We start from the raw sequence: 22944 nt of genomic DNA on the forward strand, positions 1-22944 counted from the left end.
CGAATCAGGAAAACAGGACAAAGTGACTGCACAGGGTCAAACAGCAAACTGGCTGATGGCTGGGAAGAAGCACTGCATTTAACCACTGATCCCATCCCTTACCTGGAAGGAAATGACCCAAAGAAGTACTTCATTCTGTTTCATCCCCATCCACGCGTGTATCAAAGCAGCACAGGAAGAGCAGAATCAAGTGTGCCCTCCTGTGATTTTTACATCACAGGCACGTTCAGACACCAGCTACTTGCTCTCTGAAGAGGTTTTGCTCAAGCAGACAGGTCAGCTGCTCTCAGCACAGCTCATGCAGCTTCCTTAGCACAGCCCTTCAGAGGCCGACCCAGCTCATAGCACCAGGTAGAAGTGAAAACCTCCAGAATCACTTCAAGTTTCCTTTTTTTGTTTATCTGGGAAAGAAAGTCTCTTGCTGCTCTCTCCTTAAGAACGAGCAGCCTTAAGTTTGAAATCTTTGCACTATGACCCAAGGAAGTTATTTTGCCAGCTGACTATTTTCAGGCACAACTATACAAACCCTTCTCATTCTGCACTTATTTTCTCCACTCCAGAAGAACTTCAGCTGTGCCGAGGCAGAATCCTCTTAGCTAGAGCTCCTGCTCCGTCCTGCTCAGCTGCTGGAAAAGAGTTAAACCCTGGCATCCCTTCCCTGGTGAAGCAACAAACAAAACATTATTAAAGAACATTACTGATAGCAAGTATAGGGAATTTTCCTCATGTGCAATAAAGACAATAAACAAATAAACAAGCTTTTAATCTCTAGGGTTAGAGATTACCACTCTCCAGTCCCCAAACTCCTCAAAATACAAAGCAATCAAAGCCGGATCCCTCCCCACATCAAGAAACATGTTCACGGTGCCCCAGAAAGCAGAGGGTACTTCAGCCCCCCAGATAACCAAGTGAGTCGGAAGAAAGCCCTTTTCTCCCTTGCATTTGAGTCACAATCACCTTCCCAGACTGTCTGGTTTTGCAGCAAGGTGGCCAAGGAGGTGCTGTAATGCAACCCATAACACAGGGCACACCAACGTGACCAGAGCAGGGGGCTATGCCACAAGAGAAAGCAGTATTTTTCCTGAAAAAAAGTCTCTGCATGGCTTATTAGTCTCCTCCTTGTTCCAAATACTGCTGAAAATACCCAGACTCAGAATTTGAAATTATTCCTGATGTGTCCAAGAGTTCTCAGCCTCTGTGAGGGTGCAGATACCTGTGTGACCCACTGAGCTCACACTGAATGACAACAGACACCACAGCAAACTACCCTGAATACCAGACCTGTTACTCAGCAGTACTGTGCCATGTAAACAAGGGACCTCATTTGAAACTGCCAGAGTTATATGGACATCTCAGATTCTAAAAGGCCCCAATTTGGGAAGCACAAACAATGCTGAGCCAAGTTACACATGAAGATCAGCTTCTTAGGGCGCCTTCAACAGCAATTCTCAAAGCGTTCATTTAGCCAGTAGCCATCCCAGCTCCAGATCAAAAGCTAAAAGGAAGCTGAAGAACAAAGCAGGAGCCGGGCAAACTCGAGGCTTTCAACATTCCCAACCAAACAAAAAAAAAATCCCAGCATGGCGATGATTTCACTATCAGAATTTCCATCACCAAATTAAGAACGACGATTCTGCTCTGGCTCAGACAGCATCAGTGCCTTCATGCTCCCACACCAGCTCCTTCCTCAAACACGCAGCATCTGTATTCCAGGCTGCACTCAGATGCACCATTTGGCATTCCCAAATAGCTGTGAACCTGCCGTGTGCATTTTACAGTAAGTGAGGCTGCAATCTCTTGCAAGTGCAGAAGCTGGAGTGATTTCACGAAATTCAGCAGCACTGCACACCCATACAGACAAGCCTCCAAACATTCTTCATGGACTCCAAATAACACAGCACAGACAGCCACAAACAAGAGAAAAACCGCCTGCAATATTCTCAGATCCCATGTTAGCACAACCCTGAAAGAAAAGACTCTTCAACGTTGTTTTTGCATGAAGGCCTGTGACTCACAATTACACCAGGAGCACAGGTCAGAGTGTAGAGGTCGCTCCCTCCAAGCAGGCTATTACAGCTGGCACCAACCCTCCTCGTTTGCTTCATCTCACCATGGAGCAAGAGGAGAGAGCTTGTTTTCCAAACAGAGAACTGGAAAGGATTCAACAGGTGGCAGGGGGACCCTGCAGAGCTGCAGTACGGGGAGCTGCTTCTTGTTTACGAGCTTATGGCATCACATCAAACCGAAGCCCCGGTCCTCCAGCTCTCAGCTCTCATCTCAAGCAGCACTGTCAGACTGGAATGCTGTGCACCACGCTCCCAAATCTAGCACAGCTCACCAGAGAGCACTGGGCAAGTAGGTCTGAACAGACATAGCACTGCCCTCCCATGCCATGCCACAGCAACACAAAAAGCATCCTGAATGTGGGTTTGTTTCCTATTATCGGGTTTTAATTCCAGCAAGTATAACACTAAGGAGTTGGAGACTGGGATAAGTATAAAAATGTGAGCTATTGTTTTGTATTTAATTACGCTTCTAACAGCCAGAAACAGTTCTTGTTTCACATCAAGGACCACAAACACTGCTGCAACTCACCCACCCCCAAAATACAGCAGAAATGCAGCTTCTGCTTTGTGTGGCACCTGCGGTTCCGCCGAACAGAATTAAATCACAGGGAATACCAATGGCTGCAGCTACTATTTGTTTCTCTTCTCGTTTATAAACAAACGTTTTAAAGGAGCTAAAAAAAAAAAGTGTTTTCAGTTTCATTTTGCAACTGCCCCCAAAACACACCAGTCCACCCTGCAGCCACAGGCCCATCAGAGCTGCCCGCTTTGTTGCCATTTCTGCACAGTGCTGGGGGCACAGAGCAGCCCGGCATCAGCTTTCACTCATGGCCAGCCATGAGATTTACATCTGGCCTAAGAGAAACAGAAAGCTAAAGCATGAAGCCAACGGGTCATTGAAGCACGAGGTTTAGCTTACTCTGGAGACTTCCCAGATAGAACAGGCTTTTCTACCTTGACGTTCTGAAATTTATATTAGATCTAAAAAAAAGTTATTATATTCAGAATTACATGAATTGGCAGCCAGGGAACAGATAATGTCATTTCCAAAAGCCTCACAGTGATGACTTGTAGCAGATTTCAGGAACTCTTTGTCACAATGAAGTTTATTCCGTTCCTTGGAAACACTGAACACATTCCTCCAATAATGAAACACCTTATAAACGCCGTGTGACAGCACCGTGGAGTTTAACAATGCATTTCCTTCCAGCATCATAACATTTAGGGTCCCAACTGGATTTAATCATCAATAACTAACCACACAGAATGAGAAGGCAGAGACTGGCAAGCTCACCTGGTGCAGGCAGAGCAACAGACCCGAACACGAGCAGCATCAGCCTCCAGTGCTTTACTCCCACGGCCTCCTACCTAATGCTTGTCAAGCAGCTTCAAGCAGTCAGGGTGTCTCAAGATGACATTTCTAACATTAAATACAGTCTTCAGCACAGCCCTGCATGACAGGAGCGATTCTTGTTGCTCACTGGGAAGTCATTCCTATTTCGGACAACATATTTTGACACGTTGCCAATAGCACTGCATTACACCACTGCTGGGGAGACTTCCTCAGCTATAACTGGAATTCAGCACTTTCTGTCCAAGCAAGTGAGGCCAGTGTTTAATTAGATCGCTTTTCCCGAGCCACACTGGATTCAGCTTGCTGTAACAGAGCTGGATTTAGCCACAGAGCAGCATTTGGGAGTATCTGCTCCTTACCAAGCCAAACAAGCACAATGTTGTAACTTCAGAGCGGTCCGCTGGTTTGGACTCATTTCACATCAACACTTTTATCCAGCAAGGACGCTTATTTCCAAAGCAATATCCTTTAAATAGGAACAAACATTCAGCACAGAAATTCCGACATCGCAGAATTTTGTTTTAAATCCCAGCCACCTCAGAGCTGCACCCTGATCACTTTCAACACTTCACCGTGACAAAGTCCAGAAGGAACACACGTTGTCAAGGGACATCACAACAACGCCAAAGCCTGCAGAAAAGGGCGGCCAAAAGGGAAAATGAACGCAACTCACAAATACCAAAATTGCACAAGCTTGTAACAGGGCGAAAACGCAGAGCCAAGCAGGACTAGAGAGGCACTGAGCATCACGTGCTCTATTCAGAGTAGAAATAAACGTGCTATTCTGAACACTACCAAGTTTATTTTCAGAAAATCTACAGCAAAGATTGAAATAGCAGTGATATATATATATATGAAGATGTAATGATGGCAGAAACTTTTTGGACAATCCCTCATCCCCAAGTTTGGAGAGGAAAAATATAAGGAAAGCATCCAACTGAGGGAAGATACCTCTCAGAAGAGGAAGCCTTTTCATACCACCTTTACATCAAGGTTTTCACAGTTAAGTTATTCTGCCAGCAGCTGGACAAAAGACGCCCATTTACTTGGATAAAGATGCCAGAAATCTGCCCACTTACTCAGACAACAAAACCCTAAGCAACCCATGGAATGTTTCTCCACGCTGTGTAATTTAAAGAAAGCAATGCTCAGATTTGAGGTGGAGTTTTGAAGTCTCTCTTAACCCACAGCCCAAGGTTAGGGGTGTATTAACATCCCTATTTTCGCACTTGGAGAAGAGTGTGAGATGCAGAATCAAATCAAGTTATCAGCATAAATGTTAAATACTTTGCAAAAACCATCATTAAACACCTGAAAACTCACACCCTGAGAAAAGAAAGCGAATGCAAAACATGCTGAACATCTGAGTCACTCACACTGAAACTGCCCGAGCTCGCTGTGAGTTCAGCGGTCTTCGGAGGCCACAGGACAAAAAGGCACCAGTTTGGTGCTGAGCAGCCGTTTTCATTACACACTAACAGCACAGATTACACGCTTTGCAGCCAGGAAGTTGATCACAAGTCAGCTACAGCCTCAGCAAAGTCTTCATCACATCAAATCCCTGCCCTGAGAACTTCATGTTTTTCTTGCACAGCTTGCATCTGGGAAGCAGCAAAATGGATGGGCAAATAAATTCAACTCCTTCTACTAGTACTTCTCCCAGCCAGTGAAGAGCTCTTGCAGGACTGTGTTTTCTGCAGGACAAGGGCACCCTGCACATACAAGTTACATCTGCTGTGGCTTCCTTGCAGATGCTTCAAGGCTCACTGATACCTTTCCTTCTCATTGCAACTGCAAAGTGATCAACTAAAAAACAAAAGCCTGCTTTATTAATTACTTCTGACCAGAAACCGGTAGTGCCACTGATGAGAGGGCACACGCCCCACAGCCAAAGCCTCCAGGTATCTGGCGCCTCGGCAGCAAGCAAGTTAAGTTCCCAAGCATCACAACAGGCAGCCACAACCTTTACCATTTGATAACAAGAACCAAAGTGAGATACACATGGACCGGCCACTCAGTACTAGACTGGAACAAGTGAATCACAGGGCTGCAACCAAGGATCTGCAGCAGGATCCTGAGCCAACGTGACTCCAGAAAAGGTTTAGTGAACCAGAAAAGCAACAGCAGCAATCTTGGGTGGGAGCCAAAAGAAAGAAATATACAGAACAGAGCCCTGGAAGATTTCACAGCAAGCAAGAGAAGTGAGGATGAGCAAATACTGAAGCACTAACTGAATTAGGTCCACTTACCTCCAGACGGACAAGAAGTAGAAGTAAGGTGCCATTTCAAAGGAGTTTGGAACAACTGAATGTTTTTCTACCCTCTTCCGATGCATCGTGGTGCCTAAGCTGACGTTAGGTCCCAGGTTTACTCGTGACATTCTAAACAAATTGACTTTGTTCACTCTTCTAAACCAGAAATAACTACAGCAAATCCAACAGCAAGATCTACAGCTGCAGCCAAGGCAGTTCTGCAGATCAGCTACGTTCTGCAGAATCCCACAGAGCCAGCTGCGGCAGGGTCACGCCTCCCCGGGTACAAAAAGAAAAGGGTCCTTTCACCTTTATCGACTTCTGGTCACTAGTTCTGCTATACTGAGGCCAAGCACTCAAGTTGTACAGCTCAGGGGCAGCATAAAGAAGAAGAGAAACCACAGGCCAGAAAACAGGAGCTTGTTTAATAAGTCAGCTCCTAAAGAACCCGCAGGTGAATCCACCAGACTTAGGAAACACACGAACAGGATCCTGCTCAGCACTCCTCACTGGGAGAACATTTCCATCACTTCACTTAAGCAAACGCAGGTCAAACGGTTGCGCCTGTCCAACACAGCTCGTGATTATCACAGCCTTACTCATTAAATAGTCACCACCTTAATCACTACCTCAGTGCGAAAAACTTCAAGTTACCAAATGTTTGCATGTCTGCTTCCTGTTTGCAAGTCTTCATTTCCCTACATTAAGATCAATAACACGTCAGGATCCTGGGAGCACAGAAATATCCATCCACGACCAGGAGATCTTCCTTAGCTGCACGCTGGCAATCGGCAAGAGTCTCTACACAGTCCCACGCACACACAGCTATTATTAAAGTTATGAACTTTGACTTCGGAAGTGCCGTTTACCAATTTCCTACGTGAGCACCGGGGCTGTTGTTTGCACCAAGCTCCCATAAACTCGCTTTACAGCACGTAACACTTTAAAGCCGTTAAAGCAGCCGCACGCCGGGCAGCACCACTCGCCGGAGCAGCTCGCATTTAGCACTGGAAGCGCCCGGTTTGGGGGCGCCGCGGCCGCGAGTTAACACGGCGAATTCGATCCCCCCCCCCATACCGCTCCGCACCACATTCCTGGACAAGGAGCAGCGCCGGCAATCCGCTCGCCGGGCCTGCGAGCAACACCGCGTCAACCCGAACAAAAGGAAAGCGCAGGAAAAGCGGACGGCCGCAGAGAGCTGCGTGCGCCGGGGAGGCGTGCCGGGCCCGGAGTCTCGCATTTCTCCCCAGCGCGGGGCTCCGCAGCCGGGCCGGTTTTACCGTAAGGCAGCGACGCCGTTTGTCTCAACTCAACGCCTAAAGCCAAGCGCCCAGAAATAGGGCTAGAAGTAGGAACTCGGAGGGGCCGCCGGCACCCCAACCGCCCGGGCGGCGGGGCGGAGGGCCGGAGCCGCGTTCCACCGCCCGCAACCGCCGCTCGGCCCCGGCGCCCGCCCGCAGCGCCCCGACGGAGCGGAGCCGCACCTGGATGACTTCGTTGACCTCGCGGATGCACTCCACCATGTGCTGCAGGATCTGCTCTGCCGTCAGCACCTCGTAGCGGTAGTCCTCCTCCTGCTCGGGGCCGCCGCCGCCGCCGGGGCCCGGCCCGCCGCCCAGCCCTCCGCCGCCGCCCGGGCCCAGCCCGCCCGTCTCGCCGCCCAGCAGCCCGTCCCGCTCGCCGCCGACGCGCAGGCCGGGCTCCACCAGCTCCACCTCGCCCAGGTCCAGGTTATCGTCGGGCTCGTCCTCTTCGTCGTCCTCGTCGTCCTCCTCCGCGCCGCTGTCCTCGCTGCACTCCTCGTCCTCGTCGAACTCGTAGTTGTAGCCCTCGTCCGAGTCCATGGCGAGGCGGTGAACTGGAGGCTCCCGCCCGCCCCCCACCCTCACTCCCGGCCCCGCCGCGCCTCGGCCGCCTCAGCGCCAACAAAGAGACGCGGCCGACCCGCTCCGTCACCGCGCGCCGCGCACGCACGGTACGTCACGGCACGGAGCGTGACGTGCTGCGGCGTGACGCGCCGCGCGTGCGCGGCGGCCGCCATCTCCCTTCGCCCCGCCGGGAGCCATCTTGAGCCGCCCCGCTCGCCTCTTCCCGCCCGCCGCCGCCATCTTGGGTGTGGCGCGCCGCCATGTTGAGTGTGGCGTTAGGCCGCCTCGGCCCGCGGGGCGGGCGGGTTGGCGGTGTGCGCGCTGCCGTTGTGCGGGATGAGTAGGAGGGATGTGAGGGAATGTGGGGGACGTAGGTAAAGAAATGAGAGGGGAGCGGGAAGGTAAAATTGGAGGGAAGTGGCAAAAAAAAAAGGGGGGAATGTGAGGGAAATAGAGACGGCAGAGTAGAGAAATGTGAGGGAAAGAAACAAGGACAGAAATGCGAGAGAAAAAAATGAGGAAATAGGGAAATGTGAGGGGAATGTGAGGAAATTGCTGGGAAATGTGAGAAAAGATGGGGAAGTAGGAAAGTGGGAAGGAAAGAAATGAGAGAAACAGGAATGCAATATGTGAGGGGAATGTGAAGGAAAGTACAACAGAAATAGCAGAAATAATGAGGGACTGTGAGGGAAATGGAAAGAAATGTGAGGGAAACATGAATGAAAATAGGAGGAAATAGGAAAATGAGAAGGAAGGAAATGTGAAGGGAATGATGGAAATATGAGGTGAATGAGGAAAATGTGAGGGAAGCTTGAAGGAATTGGCGAACTGGAGGAAAATGTGAAGGAAGTAGAATTATGAATGGAAAAAAAAGTGGAAATGGAAATTTGAAGGAAATAAACCAAGGAATGTGAAGAAAAGCGGTAAGGGAATTGACAGGGAAATTTGGGAGACAACATATGGAAATTAAATAAAATGAGAAGGAAAGAAACTAGAAATGTGAAGGAAATGACAGAAAAATGTTAGGGCAACAATATAAATGTGAGGAAAATGAAGGTATGAGGCAAATGTGAAGGAAAGAACTGTGAATGAAATGCGATGGGAAGATACAAGGAAAATGATGGAAACATGAGAGGAATGTGAGGGAAATGATAAGGGAATGTGAGAAAATGAAAGGGAATTATAAGGAAGATGTGAGGGAAAATATGTTCAGTGATGTGCTAGCACCAAAACGGATGTGCAAGGCTTTGCCCTGGCCGTGCAGGCTGGGGGCAGCGCCTCACAAGCAAGATCTATCAGACCTATCTATCTCTGTGTTTCAGAAGGCCATCTCCAGTGTCCCAGGAAGGGATTGGATATCAGGATTGCGAGCAGTGGGTTTCTGTGCACAGACGATGTTTTCCAAGGAGAGCAGATCTACACATACCTCCCAAGGAAAACTGATTTGGCATGGGCCATGCAGGTAATTCTGCCTTTGGGGAAGACCACAAAGCAGCAGACAGCGTTCAAATGCTGAACAGCAATACCTCCCTGTGGGCTCAGGGATAGGCAGTGTTTCTGACATGTTTTTCACTGGTTCCCAGCCATGAAGCCTTGTGTGACCCCAGCCGTGCCAGGTGCCTCTGTGCTCCGTCTGGTCAGCAGAGATAAAAATACCCAGTTTTTCACAGTTGTGCTGGGCTAGATTGCCTTTCTCCAGTGGGCTGCATAACCCCCCAAAAAATCTCACAGGATAGGTGCTATAAAAAGAGGCAGCATCACATAGTGCCTTGTCACTGTTTATTATTGAATCTGGCATTTTGCAGGAGACAGAGTATGCACTAGTGCCTTTGTCACATGGTCACAAACAGACCTTTTGCAAACAGCAAATGGTATTCTAGAGTGCTCTGGGCAGGTCAGGGACCTGGGGCTGCAGCTCCCAGGTGGCTCCGTCCTTTGCAGGGTCTCTCTTGGACACTCACAGGGTAGATACAGACACCAAGATGGTTCCCAGGATGCTAGGATGCTGCAGGAGTTGAGCATCCTTCAGATCTTGCAGCACCCTGACCGCTCAGCTTGCCCACAACCTGTGGGCTTTCTCCAGACCTCTCCATTTCCGATATCAGACGTGCTGAGCCTGGTACAGCTGAGGGATGGGGGAGGCGAGCTGGGCTTATTGTTTGCAGCCGTTTGGGGAGCGCAAGGGACTCTGGTTGGCTTGGTAACAGGCTGCAGCCTGGCCCAGAGGAGAGCCAGCTGATCCCATATCCTCCACTGCTATTCACTGCGGATGTGAGGAGACTGTGCTGCCCCAGGAGGACTCCAGGGCCACCTTTTGCCCTCCACAGCAATAATCTTCTGCTTCCTCTTAGCCTGGGGAATTATTTCTACCTGGGTGACGCTGTTCATTCTGATGTGGTAACATTATTCACCCTCTTTGCCTGAAGGCAAATGACCCGTGCCCTGAGGGCGGGGGATACTCAGCCTCACCATACACAGCGTAGGTGTGATGAGTTTCATCAGCTCTTACGGGCAGGAGTCATTGCAGCACTTTGTGCGGCACCTGGCACAACAGGATCCTACTTCCTGCTTGTGCTTCCACCATCTTTATGCAGCACAAACAATAAATACCTTGTGAAACAGACAGAGGCACGTGCAGAAAATGAGATGCTTATTTTCTGCTGGAGCTCATAAAGCATAATGATAGCCACAGTGTCAGGGACTTCAGTTCAGGGTAACGCAGGTAGATGTCCCTGGGGATCCAAGCAGGTTAGGTGTTTGATTTCCTAGGAGAATCTCTCTGGAAACCTTTCTGGGTACCAGTCTACAGCTTCGGATATACAAGCAGTGCCAAAAATCAGCCCTGTGTGTTTTGTAGCATCACAGCTGCTCCCAATGAGTTCACTGCCCAGTGTCCTCCCCAGACAGATGTGCAAAGCCCTGCAAATACCCCTCTCATGCCAAGGCTCTGTTCTCTTCCTAGAACCCATGGGCACCCAGGGGAAGGAGAAGGTGCTTGGCAGTGCAAAATGATGGCTACCTTGCGCCAGGAAGGCAGGAGGGGCAACACCTGCATTTGGGGACCCTGCCAAATCCCTGTGTTCCATCCAAGAGCATCATGCTGGTGGCCTGCTGTCCCTGAGCTGCCCTGAGATGGCCAGGTCAGGAGTGCATCGCAGTGACACATGTGGGTGCACTTGTGACTGGGGAGATATTTGGGCTGGACATATACATTCCCTTATGCCAAGCTACTAGTAAACAAAGTCAGCTCCCTAATTATCTGACTTATTTGGAATGGCAAAGGCCTGGGCATTAATCATCCTGTCCTACATAAGTATAAATAGCTTTGTTTAGCTCCAGACTTACCAGCTGGACATTTGCCAGGCTGGTGCCACCTCATGTGTCAAGTGACAGTGGCTTGGTTGGTTGTCTCACATCCGCTCCCACTATGTGTCTCCAGGACCCTCTGTGCCAGGCAGTGGCTGGCTGCCCAGCTCTGCCTGTGTCCTGGCAGAGAAGGGTCACAGAGCAGTGGTGTGTCCCCAGGGTGACTGTCACCCCAGGGGCTCAGTGTCCTATCCAGCTGGTGACATGAGTCCTTGCCTACATGTAAGCAAGTATATGAACCCCAAGGAGCTGAGAAAGGTGCTTGAGTGGTAGGATTTTGCTTTGCCAGAGCTTTGGAACTTCCTCGGGGCCACACTTGGATGCGGATCCAACCCGTAGCCAGAGGTGACCTTTCTCTCCGGGACGGGGTTACCCAGGTGTCATAATTTGTTTTTTCCTCCTGTTGCTAGGGAGGGCCCTGCGCCCGGGCGCGCAGCCCTGCAGCCACCCGAGCATCCTCGCTGCGAGTGTCGGCGTGCCCCGAGCTGCGAGTGCCTCCTCGCTGCCCTCTCCTGGCCCCTGTCGACGCTGCAGAGGTCGGAGCCTCCTCGCTGCCCTACGCCCCTTCTGTTTCGTGCAGTTCTTCGAGGTACGGTCACTGTCGTACCCTGAATGGGAACGACGCCTTCCACCGGAACATCGGGAACAGGGCGAATCTCACTGCATCACACAACAGAGCCATTTAGAAATGCCTTTACATTTTCTTGCACATAGATATATCAAGGAAGGCAGGTTGACTTCCTGCTCACAGTGTGCCAGTTAATCTCCAGGCATTAATGAAACTTCACCTTTTGGCGAGGACTGTCAGTCACAGCAGCTCCCCACACCTGCAGCACACACGCTCTTGTTGCCTTCCCCCTCCTACCCAGCAGAGGGTTGATGTCAGACAATTGTTGCCTTTCAAACTCTATTGATTCCTTTTTTACAACAGGTTCCAGTGACAAACATTTATAAACAGTGATGGGATCTTCTCTGTGCAGTGAAGAATGCCAACACACAAATGTGGTTCTCCTTTGGTCCCAGCCTTCTTCCTTGGCACAATACCAATCAACACTTTGCTGATTACTGATAATTTTGCTCGTTGTGCCCAGAGCTGCATGTGTCAGTTTGTGTTAGTGACAAAACTGGTCTGTTTTGTCCAAAACAAAACAAATTTAAAACACTAACACATTCCTCTTAAAAGCATTCACTGGTGTGAAATTTTAGTCCTGCTTTTTGCAAAAGTTACAAAGTTTCTGACTCAATCGTCACTGCGGAGCCCTGGGTTCCCACTTTCCCCTTGTACTGTCTGTGAATGGTACCCACAAGAAGCTGCTGCTTCAGTTCATTATGAGGGGATCTGTGCTGCCTCGGGGAATTTTAAGACTCCAACTACCGAGGAAAGTTGAAAACTGCTGTTCTACTTGGTCTGAAAAATGATTTAGATCTCCATAGGCACCTGGTGCTTTTTCATTTTATTCTTGCAAGAGCTTAATTACACAAGTGATTCTACTAACTGTTAACACTGAAGCTGACAAAAGTAAAATATTGCATTGCAATCACCTTGCTCCACGAAGTTCAGCACACGCTTAAGGGATTTACAGGAGCAGGGCCTCCCTGCATTCATTTCCAGACAGAGGAACTCTTCCCCACACATCCATGGGTGCTTGACTGACTCCAGTTCAGCCGATTGCTTAGATCCACAGATGTGACTGAGAACAGCCAGGGACAGCAGCCACAAATACTCAGCCTCCACAATAACTCACTGCAGTCTCCCTTCTATCTGATAGCACCATGCAGAGCCCGATGTTTAAATGATCCCCCATGCAGCCCCATGGCCCTGACACAAGCAACCCCGGAGCCCCTGTTTGCTGTACCAAAATGCTTCTAAAGTGCTGGTACTCCTGCCTCCCTCCTGCTCCATTGCTCCCTGACCCATGTGGGGCTGAGCAGATATCCCTGGGGAAAAAAAAAAAACAACTCTATCATCTGAGACCTGTGGAGATGCTGCAGTGGAAAAAGGAAAACCCAGGAGATTTCTCCATGCCCAGCTTCTGCTCTCCTCCCTCGGGGCAGATTTTGGCTGCCTGCACACCCATTAAAGACCTGCACCATCAGCATGGGCTGAGATGCCCCTCAGATCACAGAGGTTTGTTCAGCCACCGAAAAGCTGGAGATAATCCAGAGCAAAAAGGCTTTGCAAATAATACTGGTAGTGCAAATACCACCTGGCTGAGCTCTGTGGCACTTAGTCAGGAACCCAAATCCTTCAGAGTGATTAACACATCTTGCCCTCAAGCACTTTGCCTTAGACTCTGCTTTTAAGATCATATTTGTTGAAATATTCCTCCTCACAAAGCACCTGGAGCTGAGATTCACTCCTGCACTGAATCTCTCATACTTGCTCCTGTTGCATGTGCTCTGTCACCTGGCAAGGCCGCTGAACTGTGCTGAGAAATTCATTTGCCACGTGCATCTGCCAAGCCACTCAGTGGCAGCACATAGCGTGACTTGCAGTGGTCAAGGTGCAAATTGATGGACACATCGATGAACAACCAAGTGGAGAAAGCAAGTTGGCCTCAAAAGCTTCTGAGTCCTCAACCATTAAAGTCAGAGATCTGCAGGCAGTTGCAGAAGATGGTCTGTGTTCTCCAGAGCCCTCTTCCAGCCACAGCACCAGCAGGCCCATTGACCTGGGAGCTGGCTTCGTTCAGGAACAAGAGTGTTAGATAACGCTTGGCTCAAAGAGCAAAACAAACAGGAAAGCCCTGGGAGCACCCTGCGAAGGTTTCCATAATCACGCATAGCAAACTGATCCCAGAAAGTGAGGCAGCCAGATTTAATAGCGGGCAGGATGGGTCGGACTCAGCCCTGCTGAACATCCAGGCACGTGCTCACATCCAGCAGGAATCCAGCAGGTGTTGGGATGGACTGCAGCCATGGGACAGTCAGCCTCCCTCACTCCCCTTTCACAGGCTCACGTGCTTCTCACCAGCAGAGGAATCTGTATGCAAAACATGCAAAACATGCACCTGATTAAATGCAGATGCAGCCAGTGTTACAGGGAATTGGGAGGAATAATAGATGGCTTTATCCATAAAAAAATGCAGTGGAACACAGAGCTCCACTGACAGCCCAAAGGCCACAAAAGTGGACAAACCAGAAAGACCCAAAGCGTGACAGCTTTATCACCACTGACAGCAGAGTAACCAATTTCTATCTTTACCTCATGCCGTGGTGGAGAGCACAGCTCTCTGCACATCCCTCAGTCGCTGCACTCTGCCTGGAACGGGACAGCCCTTGCAAACCAACACAGGGTGTCCGCAGGTATCTCTGCAACAGGCATCAGCTTTCTGATGTAAAGATGCATTCCTGACTCAGACCGTTAGTCTGGATTAACGCTGGCCAGCTAGGAACGAACTTCTCTGAGTCATCCCCCAGAGACATCGGGGCCCCTAAAATAGCAACAGCAACAGAGTACACAGAAAGACTGGAATATTTTCACCGCAGGCCGTGATCACAACGTTTTACATAAGTCTGGTGAACAGCCAACCAACACAAACTGAAATAAGGATTCACTGCAAGCCACAGCACCCCTTGTCAGAGCACCCGCTGCCCTGATGTGCCCCCAATAAGCCCCGTTTGGGCCTTGCTCATGAGCCCACGCTCCAGGAGCTCCATCCTGGGGAACCGCCTCCTTTTGGAGCTGTGCTGCAGGGGATGTGTTCCCAGGCTGCCCAAGGCTGGCACCGGACTTCAGCTGGCCCCTCACTTTTACGCAGTCGCTGCAGACCACCACGCTTTGTCCTCCTGGCTCTGGCGCTGCCGCCTGCTTTGCGCCCATCCTTGGGTTTTGGTTCAGCTTCCCCCGGCCGTACAGGCAGCCCGCGGTGCCCCACGTGGTTGCGGAGGGCTGCGCTGCTGGATATGGGCTGAGCTTCCTCCAAACCTCCCTGCTGCCCTCAACGCCGAACCCCATCCCTCCCACCCGAGGGCCGGTCCCTCGAACGACGCCGGGGCAGGCGGGTCCGGAGGCCGACCGGCTTCCCGTTACAGCCCTCAGCCCCGTCCCCCCGTGCCGGGCGCGCTCTTGAGGCCGCACCGCGGGGCGGGCGCAGCGGCTCGGCCCTCCCCTCGCCACGGACATGGCACCCGTTGCCATAGCGGCGCGGGCGCTGCTGCTCCTGGCCACGGTGGGTCCGGCGGCCGCGCTATGGCCGCAGCCACAGCTGCGGCGCTCCCCGCCGGCCCCCGCCCGCTGCCCGCTGCCCCTCGCCCGCTTCCGCTTCGCGCACGCCGCCGGCTCCGCCGTGGGGCCGGGCTGCGCCGTGCTGGACGAGGCCTTCCAGCGGTACCGGGCGCTGATCTTCGCCGCGGCGCGGCCCGCAGGTGAGGGGCGGCGGGGGTGTGCGCCTGGGGAGGGCTCGGTTCCCAAAGCCGAACCCCTCTCTCGCTGCTTCCGTAGAAGCCGTGCTGCCTTCTTACAGTGGAACCTTTAAACTCCGCACCGCAATAAAGCAAAGGTCTCTGTCCGAGAGCGTGGGGTGCGGCCGGAGCTCGGCTTCCCCGGCTGGACGGGTCTGCTGTGAACTCCGCGTGGAGCTCTGCTCCCGAGGGGCACGAGCTGACCCAGCGCTGCGGCAGAAAGCTCTGCCATTGCAGCTCGTTCCACTTCCACTCGTTGGTTGGTGTCCTGATCTGCTCATGGTGTCACCATGGCCTGTCCAGGACTCTCAGGGCACGTTGCCGGCTCAGGTGGAATCCCCTGTGTTGCTTTTTTCCCCCTGTGTTGCTTTTTTCTCCTTCTTTTCTTTAGTTCAGCTGGGGCTGACAGAAGTGTAGGCTGTGGTCTTGTGGCACAGCTGCTTGAACTGAGTCTCCCAGCAGAGGCTGGTGCTGCTTTGCTACATGCAGAGGAGTGCTTTGCTGTGCTCGTGTTTTTCAAATAGTAAAAGTGGAACCAAACCAGCCCTGCGAGGCACAGTGAGCACCAGCCTGCGTGCATTTCTTTCGGGGGGGTTTTCAGTCAGGTTGGTCTTTTTATCTCAGCTTTATCTCCAGATCTGACTTCAGCAGCATTGTGGTTTGCTTCCTTTTCTCGTGACAAAGCTGCTGCCTGTGTTGCAACTGCCCCATCGCCCCTCCGAAGTCTGAGCTCATCTTTTCTAGCAGCTCTTTGTGTGCCCTGTGCTCCATTCTTCAGAAAGAGCCGTAGATCTGCTCCCCAGTGCTTCACATGGATTGGAGCAGAGAGGGATGACAGCAGTGGAAGTTGCTTTGCTATGTTTCCAGTGCCTTGTGGCAAAAGTGAGTTTGAAACACTCAGAAGAAACACTTGGCTTATCTGATTTCTAAAAATTTATTATTTTAAGTAGCAAGTTAGAAAGACCACATAGTTTCTTAAATTTGCTGCTGTAATCACTCACGTTTTCCTGCTTCTGTCAGGGAAATTTGACCACCCCATGACTTGGAGCAATCTCTTCTGATCGCCACATCAGGCTCTCTGTGTATACTCAGTTTTCCATGTGCTCTCCTATATGTAAAGTTCACACTGCATGCTTAATTTTAGGGCCTTTTTCCTCTTTGCCTTCCTTTTTCCACAAGTGATTAGTGATAACAGGCAGTGGAAACCCTGACTGGAAAGAAATAGTTTCTATTAATAGAAATAGTATATGACAGAAACAGTTGTCTTCCTGTTCCAGAGAGCCACTATTCTGTCCAATTGAACAGACTAGCGCGCCGATTGAGCTGCAGAGAGCTAAGGAGACATCAGCATCTTCTCCTGAGCCATTTGCAGAGTGTGCCAGGGCAGCGCTGGTCTGTCAGCTGGACTTTCAGGAGAACAAGTTTAAGGTCCTCTTGAAAGCCTCCAAATGCTTCGGTGCCATCCTCTCTTATCTCTGTGGACCTGTGTAAGCTGATCGGCTTTGTAGCACCCCCTCCTGAGAGCCATGGAGAGCAGGAGGCACCGCTTCTGTGGGTTGTGACCTTAGAGTGTGCTTCTCAATGCATTTTTCTACCTCTCCTTGGGCAGGGAAAGCAATTACTGCCCCAGGTGGGATGATGCTAGGAACATCTGTTACCATATTGCACTTGAAGGGACAGTTGTTATGGTTTGAAAATACTTTGGAGATTTGTAGATGATGCCCTAGTTCTGCTGGGCTTCAGGCATGACAGCGGAAGTGGGGCTATGTGATCAACTCTCTGCCCTAAAGCAGCAGTGAAAACAAAATCTTCATCTGGGTAGAGGTGAGAGGGATGTGCTGGGAGGTGCTCATCCCAGGAAGGGGAAGATAGGTGTTCCTCATGTCTCCAGGCCTCTGAGTGGCCGTTCCTGGTGAGCCTCTGCCTTGCCAGGCGTAGAGAGCAGGTCTTGCTGTGCACCGTGTGCCAGCTCGCACGGCTGCAGGGTTGCCTTGGCTACCAGCTCGTCTGTAACTGAGGAAACCTCAGAATGGAGGAATATCTTGGAGCCATTTCTCCTCTGCACACAGAGGTTTCACCATTCTTTCCTTGAACCCCATTTGAGGTTCTGTGTTCTCTGTGTTTCCCCCTAATACTGGTGGTGCCACAGTTTCTCTGAAGCCTGCTCGGTAGCCATCTTATGATGAGGCTCACTCAAAACCAAGCATTCTGTTTTTCAGCCTGTCCCTGGCCATGCCACAGAGCTATAGATGTGAACTGGTGCTGCTGTGACCCACGTTGCTCCTGGACAGCTATGGGCAGACCCACTTATCTCAGGGTGGGTTTAACACCTCCTTTTGGAGTCAGGGCAACATTTCCCATGTGTGCCAATGAATATTCAGGACTCAAAAATGCTTTTTCAGATAGGGAAGGTCAGCCAGAGCTCTTGCTTCATCCTCCCTGGAGAAGACTTTAGTAATTGCAGCCAGTGTCCAGGAAGCCTTGGGAGCTGTTGCAGTACCAGCCTGATGTCCCCATTGCTGGCTGGGCTGGGAGGCTTGCAGCAGGGGAATTAATGCCTGTGGTCTGTGTGCCTTGCAGAGAACAAGCAGCCCTGGAGGACATCCTGCACTGAACTCCTCGTCTCAGTTGCCACACCAGGCTGCAATGGCTTTCCCAACCTGGACTCCAAGGAGAGCTGTAAGAATCAGGATGGGTGTGGGAAGAAGTGACTGGAACAGGAGTATGGGTATTTCTATGCTCCTTGGTTGCAAATAGCACCCTACAGCACTTAATCCTAATTCTGGAGAGGCAGGATCCTTGTTGTATGGTTGAGAAACTGGGACAGGGAGGGAGCAACTTAGCTGAGGGTGCTGATAAAGCAGTGGGAAAGGTTTTAAAAAAACCCACAGCCCTACCCCCAGATCAGTTCCCTTGGACCCAAGGATGCAGTTCCCCGCCAAAATCACTGCCTGATCCAGCTGCACCCCTGCAGCTAAGTTTTTGAGACCCTTAGCAGAATATGAACATAATGTCTGTGCCATCTGATCTGATGCTGTGTTTCAGATAAACTGAATATCTCAAGGGACTCCATGCTGCTCTATGCCGACGCTGTCTGGGGAGCTCTTAGAGGTGAGGTGTGCTTAGAGCTTTCTGCTGGTCACTCCCACCCTGCCTGCACATCAGGACATCTCTTTGTGCCTCTCTTTCCCCAAAGACTTATTTAATTGAGCTCTGTTCAGCTGCAAAAGTGACTGTGTGTGGTTCTCCCCCAGGCCTGGAGACATTCAGCCAGCTTGTTGGGAGAGACGAGAACGGCATGGTGAGTGGGTGGCTCACATGTGGGCTGGCCAACGTGGTTCCCGTGGCAATGCAAGTCTGCCTTGGCTCTTGAGGACAAGCTGTGCTTAAAGCCAATGAGTACTGCTAGCCCTGGGGATGAAGATGACTCTGATTGCCTCCTGCTGATGTCTGTGTTACCTGCAGACCTGCTCACTTCTTCCCTGTCTTCTCTCTTTGTGCAGTACTATATCAATGAGACAGAAATTGTAGACTTTCCCCGCTTCCCTCACCGAGGCCTGTTGCTGGACACCTCTCGCCACTACCTGCCTCTGAAAGCCATCTTGGAAACTCTGGTAGGAAACCCGTAGCGGGAGGCATGTGTGCTGCCCCACAGGGGGATGGAGCACTTTAATCAGGTGTCCCGCTGTGATAAATGAGCATCCCTGAGTTGCCTTCCTGTTTTCTTACTTTTTTATGTGTGTTGCTCATTTCTAAAGATCTGAGCATAGGTCATTGTAATCACATCTCGTCAAGGAAGAGCTTGCCAAACCTAGGCGTTTGGAGAATGCATGCTTACTTGTGTCTAGATGAAGCAACAGGCTGGGGTGAGATAGCTGTGTGACCTCAATTCTTTGTACACAGATGTGAATCACAGAAAAATGCTTCTGTGCCGTTGGTCCTCCCTAGTGCAGTATCTGTATCTGCTCCTGGTGTCACTCACAGCTCCTTTCCTACATGGGAGGAGGAAACCCTGAGGTATCTCAGATTCCTGTGGCCCAGCTTACTTTGTGAGGCAGGGGAGAGCACTGCCTTTTGCTTAGTTGCGTTAGATGAAAGTGGGCAGAGGTCCTGCATCTGTCCCAGCCAGAATTAAACTTCCAAATCTCAACCCTTGGCTCTAATATAAGGAGAATAGGGATTTTATTGTGATTGGAACCACTAATGGCCCTTCTCAGCTCTTTGTGATGCCAATGTGTTTGACAGATGTCTGCATCACTCTTAGGTCCTTGGGAGCATTTGGGGATATTATGTTGTCCAGGACCTGAAATCATTAGATTCCTCAAGCTGACAGACCTTTCAAAAGGAGCAGGGTGTGCTTACCCATGTTTTTGCTTCTTCCCAGGATGTCATGGCTTACAACAAGTTAAATGTGTTCCACTGGCACATTGTGGACGATCCATCTTTCCCGTATGAGAGCTTTACTTTCCCGGAGCTTAGCAAGCAGGTAACCCATGCTGATGGTTGTGCAGCTCCCCAGACAGCCCAGGGAATGCTGGGTGCTCCTCGAGCTTGTGAGCGAGATGCTGTAATTCCTCATGTTCCTCCAGGGAGCCTTCAATGCCATGACCCATGTGTACACAGCCAGTGATGTGCAGACAGTAATCGAGTATGCTCGTCTCCGTGGCATCAGAGTCATTGCAGAGTTTGACACACCTGGGCACACGCTTTCCTGGGGTCCAGGTGAGGAACAGACCCTCACCAGAGGGCTTGGGTGTGAGGAGGGCTGCAATTGTACCTGGTGGAGGAAGGATCTCTGTGATCTGGATCACAAAAGCATGGCATCCCATAAGCTGTCTCTGGGGAAAAGCAAGCCATCAGCTGGGATGTAGGACATAAGAGATATGGCCACATTTAGGTCCCTTCTCACTCTGCTGATTTTGTTATGACCCAGGTGCTCCAGGCCTCCTGACTCCCTGCTATTTGGGCAAGGATCCTTCTGGGACCTATGGGCCCATCAACCCCATCTTCAACACCACCTACCAGTTTGTGACCAGTTTGTTTCAGGAGATCAGCGCAGTGTTCCCAGACTACTTCATTCACCTCGGTGGCGATGAGGTGGATTTCACGTGCTGGTGAGTGATTCCTGCAGAGATGGGTCAGGCTGGAGACTGGGGTCCGAAACAGTGCTCTGCTGCCTGGGCACTTAGCACGTGCTTGTGGATGGGTACCTTAAGGAGCAGCCACCTAAGTGTCAGGAAGAGGCAGGGGGAAAGTAGAGGGTTATTCATGTGCAGGAGAGAGGAAGAGGGAAGGAAATCTAGCACAGAATCCTCACATCCCAGCCAGTTGCTTCTTGGCCATGATCACCTATAAATCTTAGGTGTTCTGCTCCCCTGGGCTCTGAAAGAGGCTCTGTGAGTTGGTGCTTGGGGTTTCTATTCTTTTCTCTCTGGTACACAGGAAGTCCAATCCAGAAATTCTTGTCTTCATGAAGAAGATGGGCTTTGGTGAAGACTACACAAAATTAGAATCATACTACATCCAGAGGTAACGGTGACTGCATCCTGAGCCAGCATCTGCAATATGTGACAGACACAAATGTCTTCTACTGTCCCTTTGGTCCTACCTTTTTGTCCCTAAAGAGAGAACCTAGTTATGTTTTTTTTTTCAGAAGACTGACTGCAAAAAGGCCTGGAGTTGAGGGAGAAAAAAATTCTGTGAGGGGGATGTTAGCTGTATCAGTGAACCAGAAAAGAGGGATGGGAGGACCCTAAACTCAGTATTGTTTCCATTCCAGACTCCTGGACATCGTCTCTTCCCTTGGCAAGGGCTATATGGTGTGGCAGGAGGTGTTTGACAATGGAGTGAAGGTGAGAGCTGCTCACGTGCCCTAGCACAGTTCCCTAACACTTGGGTGAACGGTGTCAGCACCCATGCCAAACTCACTCAAGTGAGTCTTGACCTGGCTCAAAATCCAGTTTCCTTGGAGGGAATGAGTCAGGACAGGGGTGCAGGTGTAGTTCTAGTTTTCACTGTTATAACTGGTCGTGGCTTCTTTCTGGCGCAGAACCCTGCTCACCAGAGTGGTGTTCGGAGCTGGGATGGCTTGGGGGAACCCTTCTTGTGAGGGGAGGTGGTGTTCTGTTGCTGCACTGATGCTGTACACAGGCTTTATGTGTGTTTGTGGGGCCAGGTGAGGCCAGACACGATCATCCACGTGTGGAAGAACAATCTGCCGTATGCGGAGGAGATGGCAAATGTCACCAAGGCTGGCTACAGGGCTCTGCTCTCTGCCCCCTGGTACCTCAACCGCATCTCCTACGGGCAAGACTGGATGGCAGCCTACCAGGTGGAGCCCTTAAAGTTCAGTGGTGCGTTCCTTATGTCACATCCCCTCTTGGCTGCTGACTGCTCACTCAGAGGTGGTGCAAGGGCTGGCCTTTTTGGTCATTTGTTCTTGCTGATGGTGCGAAGGTGCTCGAATCAGTGTGCCGCTGGCTCCTGGGCTTTGTGCTGTTCCCTCGCTGCAGGCAGGAAACACCTCAGCTCTTTCCCTGCCTAGAGTTTGAGGCAGGGGCTTCCAGAAGGACAAATGACAGCCTCTACAGCTCAGCCAGCCCTCGGTTGTCACCATCCCCACCCTGGGCAGGGCAGGAAGATGCAGTTGTCTTACAACACCTGATCACCTGAATGCTGTGTCCTCTGGCAGGCAGCACTAAGCAGAAGGATCTGGTGATTGGCGGGGAGGCGTGCATGTGGGGTGAATACGTGGACGTCACCAACTTGACCCCCAGGCTCTGGTAAGAGATGTTTAGAGAGGGTTAGCTCGACTCCTTCAGCACAGCATGATGTGCACCCACTGCTGCTGGTTTGGTCTCAAGGTGCTCTGTCCTCTGGTAGCATATTTGTGTAGTAACAACTTCTCTGAGGCTTAAATGAGATTCTGTGGCTGTCTGCAAGAATGAAACGCACTCCTGTGCCACCTGCCACTGCTACCAGCTTGCGTTTAATGCTGGTCTCTGTCCTGTCATCTGCTCTGCACCTGACTAGGCATGTATCTTTTGATGTACAGCAGCCATGTGCTTTTATGTGTCAAAGGACTTTGGTCAGGGAGATGTCTGGGAGCTCAGCGCTGCAGGAGAAGCTTTCTCTGACCTACCTGCCTTTGTCCCATGTTCCTTCAAGGCCGAGAGCCGGGGCTGTGGCTGAGAGACTTTGGAGTAATGCAACAGTGAGGAACCTGCAAGATGCTTATGTGCGGTTGGCTGACTTCCGCTGCGAGCTTCTCAGGTAGCCGTCCCTCCTTGCTGGGCCTTGCCAACTTGTGGTGTCAGTGCAAGGGACAGCCTCAGGGGATCAGCTCTGCATGGGTAGAACAGTGAGGGGGATTGAAAATGAAGTAAGCTTTCGATTGTGTGAAAAGACCCTTGGAGGTCCACGGCATTTCTTGTGCCTGCGTGTGGGCAAAGCTTGCTGTGTGCTGTGCTGGAAGAGGGCCCGTGCAGTGGCAAGAGTTTTGTGCTGAGGAAATGGCATCCGTCAGCTCCTGCCACCCCCCTGCTGAACAGCACCAGGCACTGTTCAGTGTCCCCTGTGTAATGTTGTCCCTCTGCTCCACTTCCAGGCGGGGTGTCCAGGCAGAGCCTCTCTTC

General features: G+C 51.0%; 2 protein-coding genes and 1 long non-coding RNA gene across 3 annotated transcripts in view; 2 read left to right on the plus strand and 1 right to left on the minus strand.

Annotated features, from left to right (window-relative positions):
- The window catches only part of ARIH1 (ariadne RBR E3 ubiquitin protein ligase 1), a 48540-nt gene extending 40984 nt beyond the window's left edge, over positions 1–7556 (minus strand). Inside the window, exon 1 of the mRNA XM_042824329.1 lies at positions 7157–7556. Within this exon, the coding sequence (XP_042680263.1) occupies positions 7157–7516 (360 nt within the window). The 5' untranslated portion in view covers positions 7517–7556. The remainder of the gene's footprint in view (positions 1–7156) is intronic.
- Positions 7557–7819: 263 nt separating this feature from the next.
- Positions 7820–12447, plus strand: LOC122163224. Its single transcript, XR_006169854.1, has 4 exons — positions 7820–7914; positions 8863–9002; positions 11317–11495; positions 11838–12447. It is a non-coding gene; the product is annotated as an uncharacterized LOC122163224 (long non-coding RNA).
- A 2583-nt stretch (positions 12448–15030) lies between these two features.
- On the plus strand, positions 15031–22944 carry HEXA (hexosaminidase subunit alpha; the record flags this gene model as incomplete). The annotated part of the gene is made up of 14 exons (XM_042824550.1): positions 15031–15274; positions 17891–17989; positions 18356–18421; positions 18565–18611; positions 18814–18924; positions 19695–19796; positions 19900–20032; positions 20244–20424; positions 20753–20839; positions 21090–21162; positions 21486–21663; positions 22002–22092; positions 22478–22582; positions 22917–22944. Coding segments are annotated over exons 1-14 (1545 nt in total), but the record flags the coding sequence as incomplete, so codon positions are not given.

The sequence above is a fragment of the Centrocercus urophasianus genome, unplaced genomic scaffold (assembly GCF_019232065.1).
Source record: "Centrocercus urophasianus isolate 14NV4802_14NV808 unplaced genomic scaffold, USGS_Curo_1.0 seq_23, whole genome shotgun sequence".
Classification (NCBI taxonomy): Eukaryota; Metazoa; Chordata; class Aves; order Galliformes; family Phasianidae; genus Centrocercus; species Centrocercus urophasianus.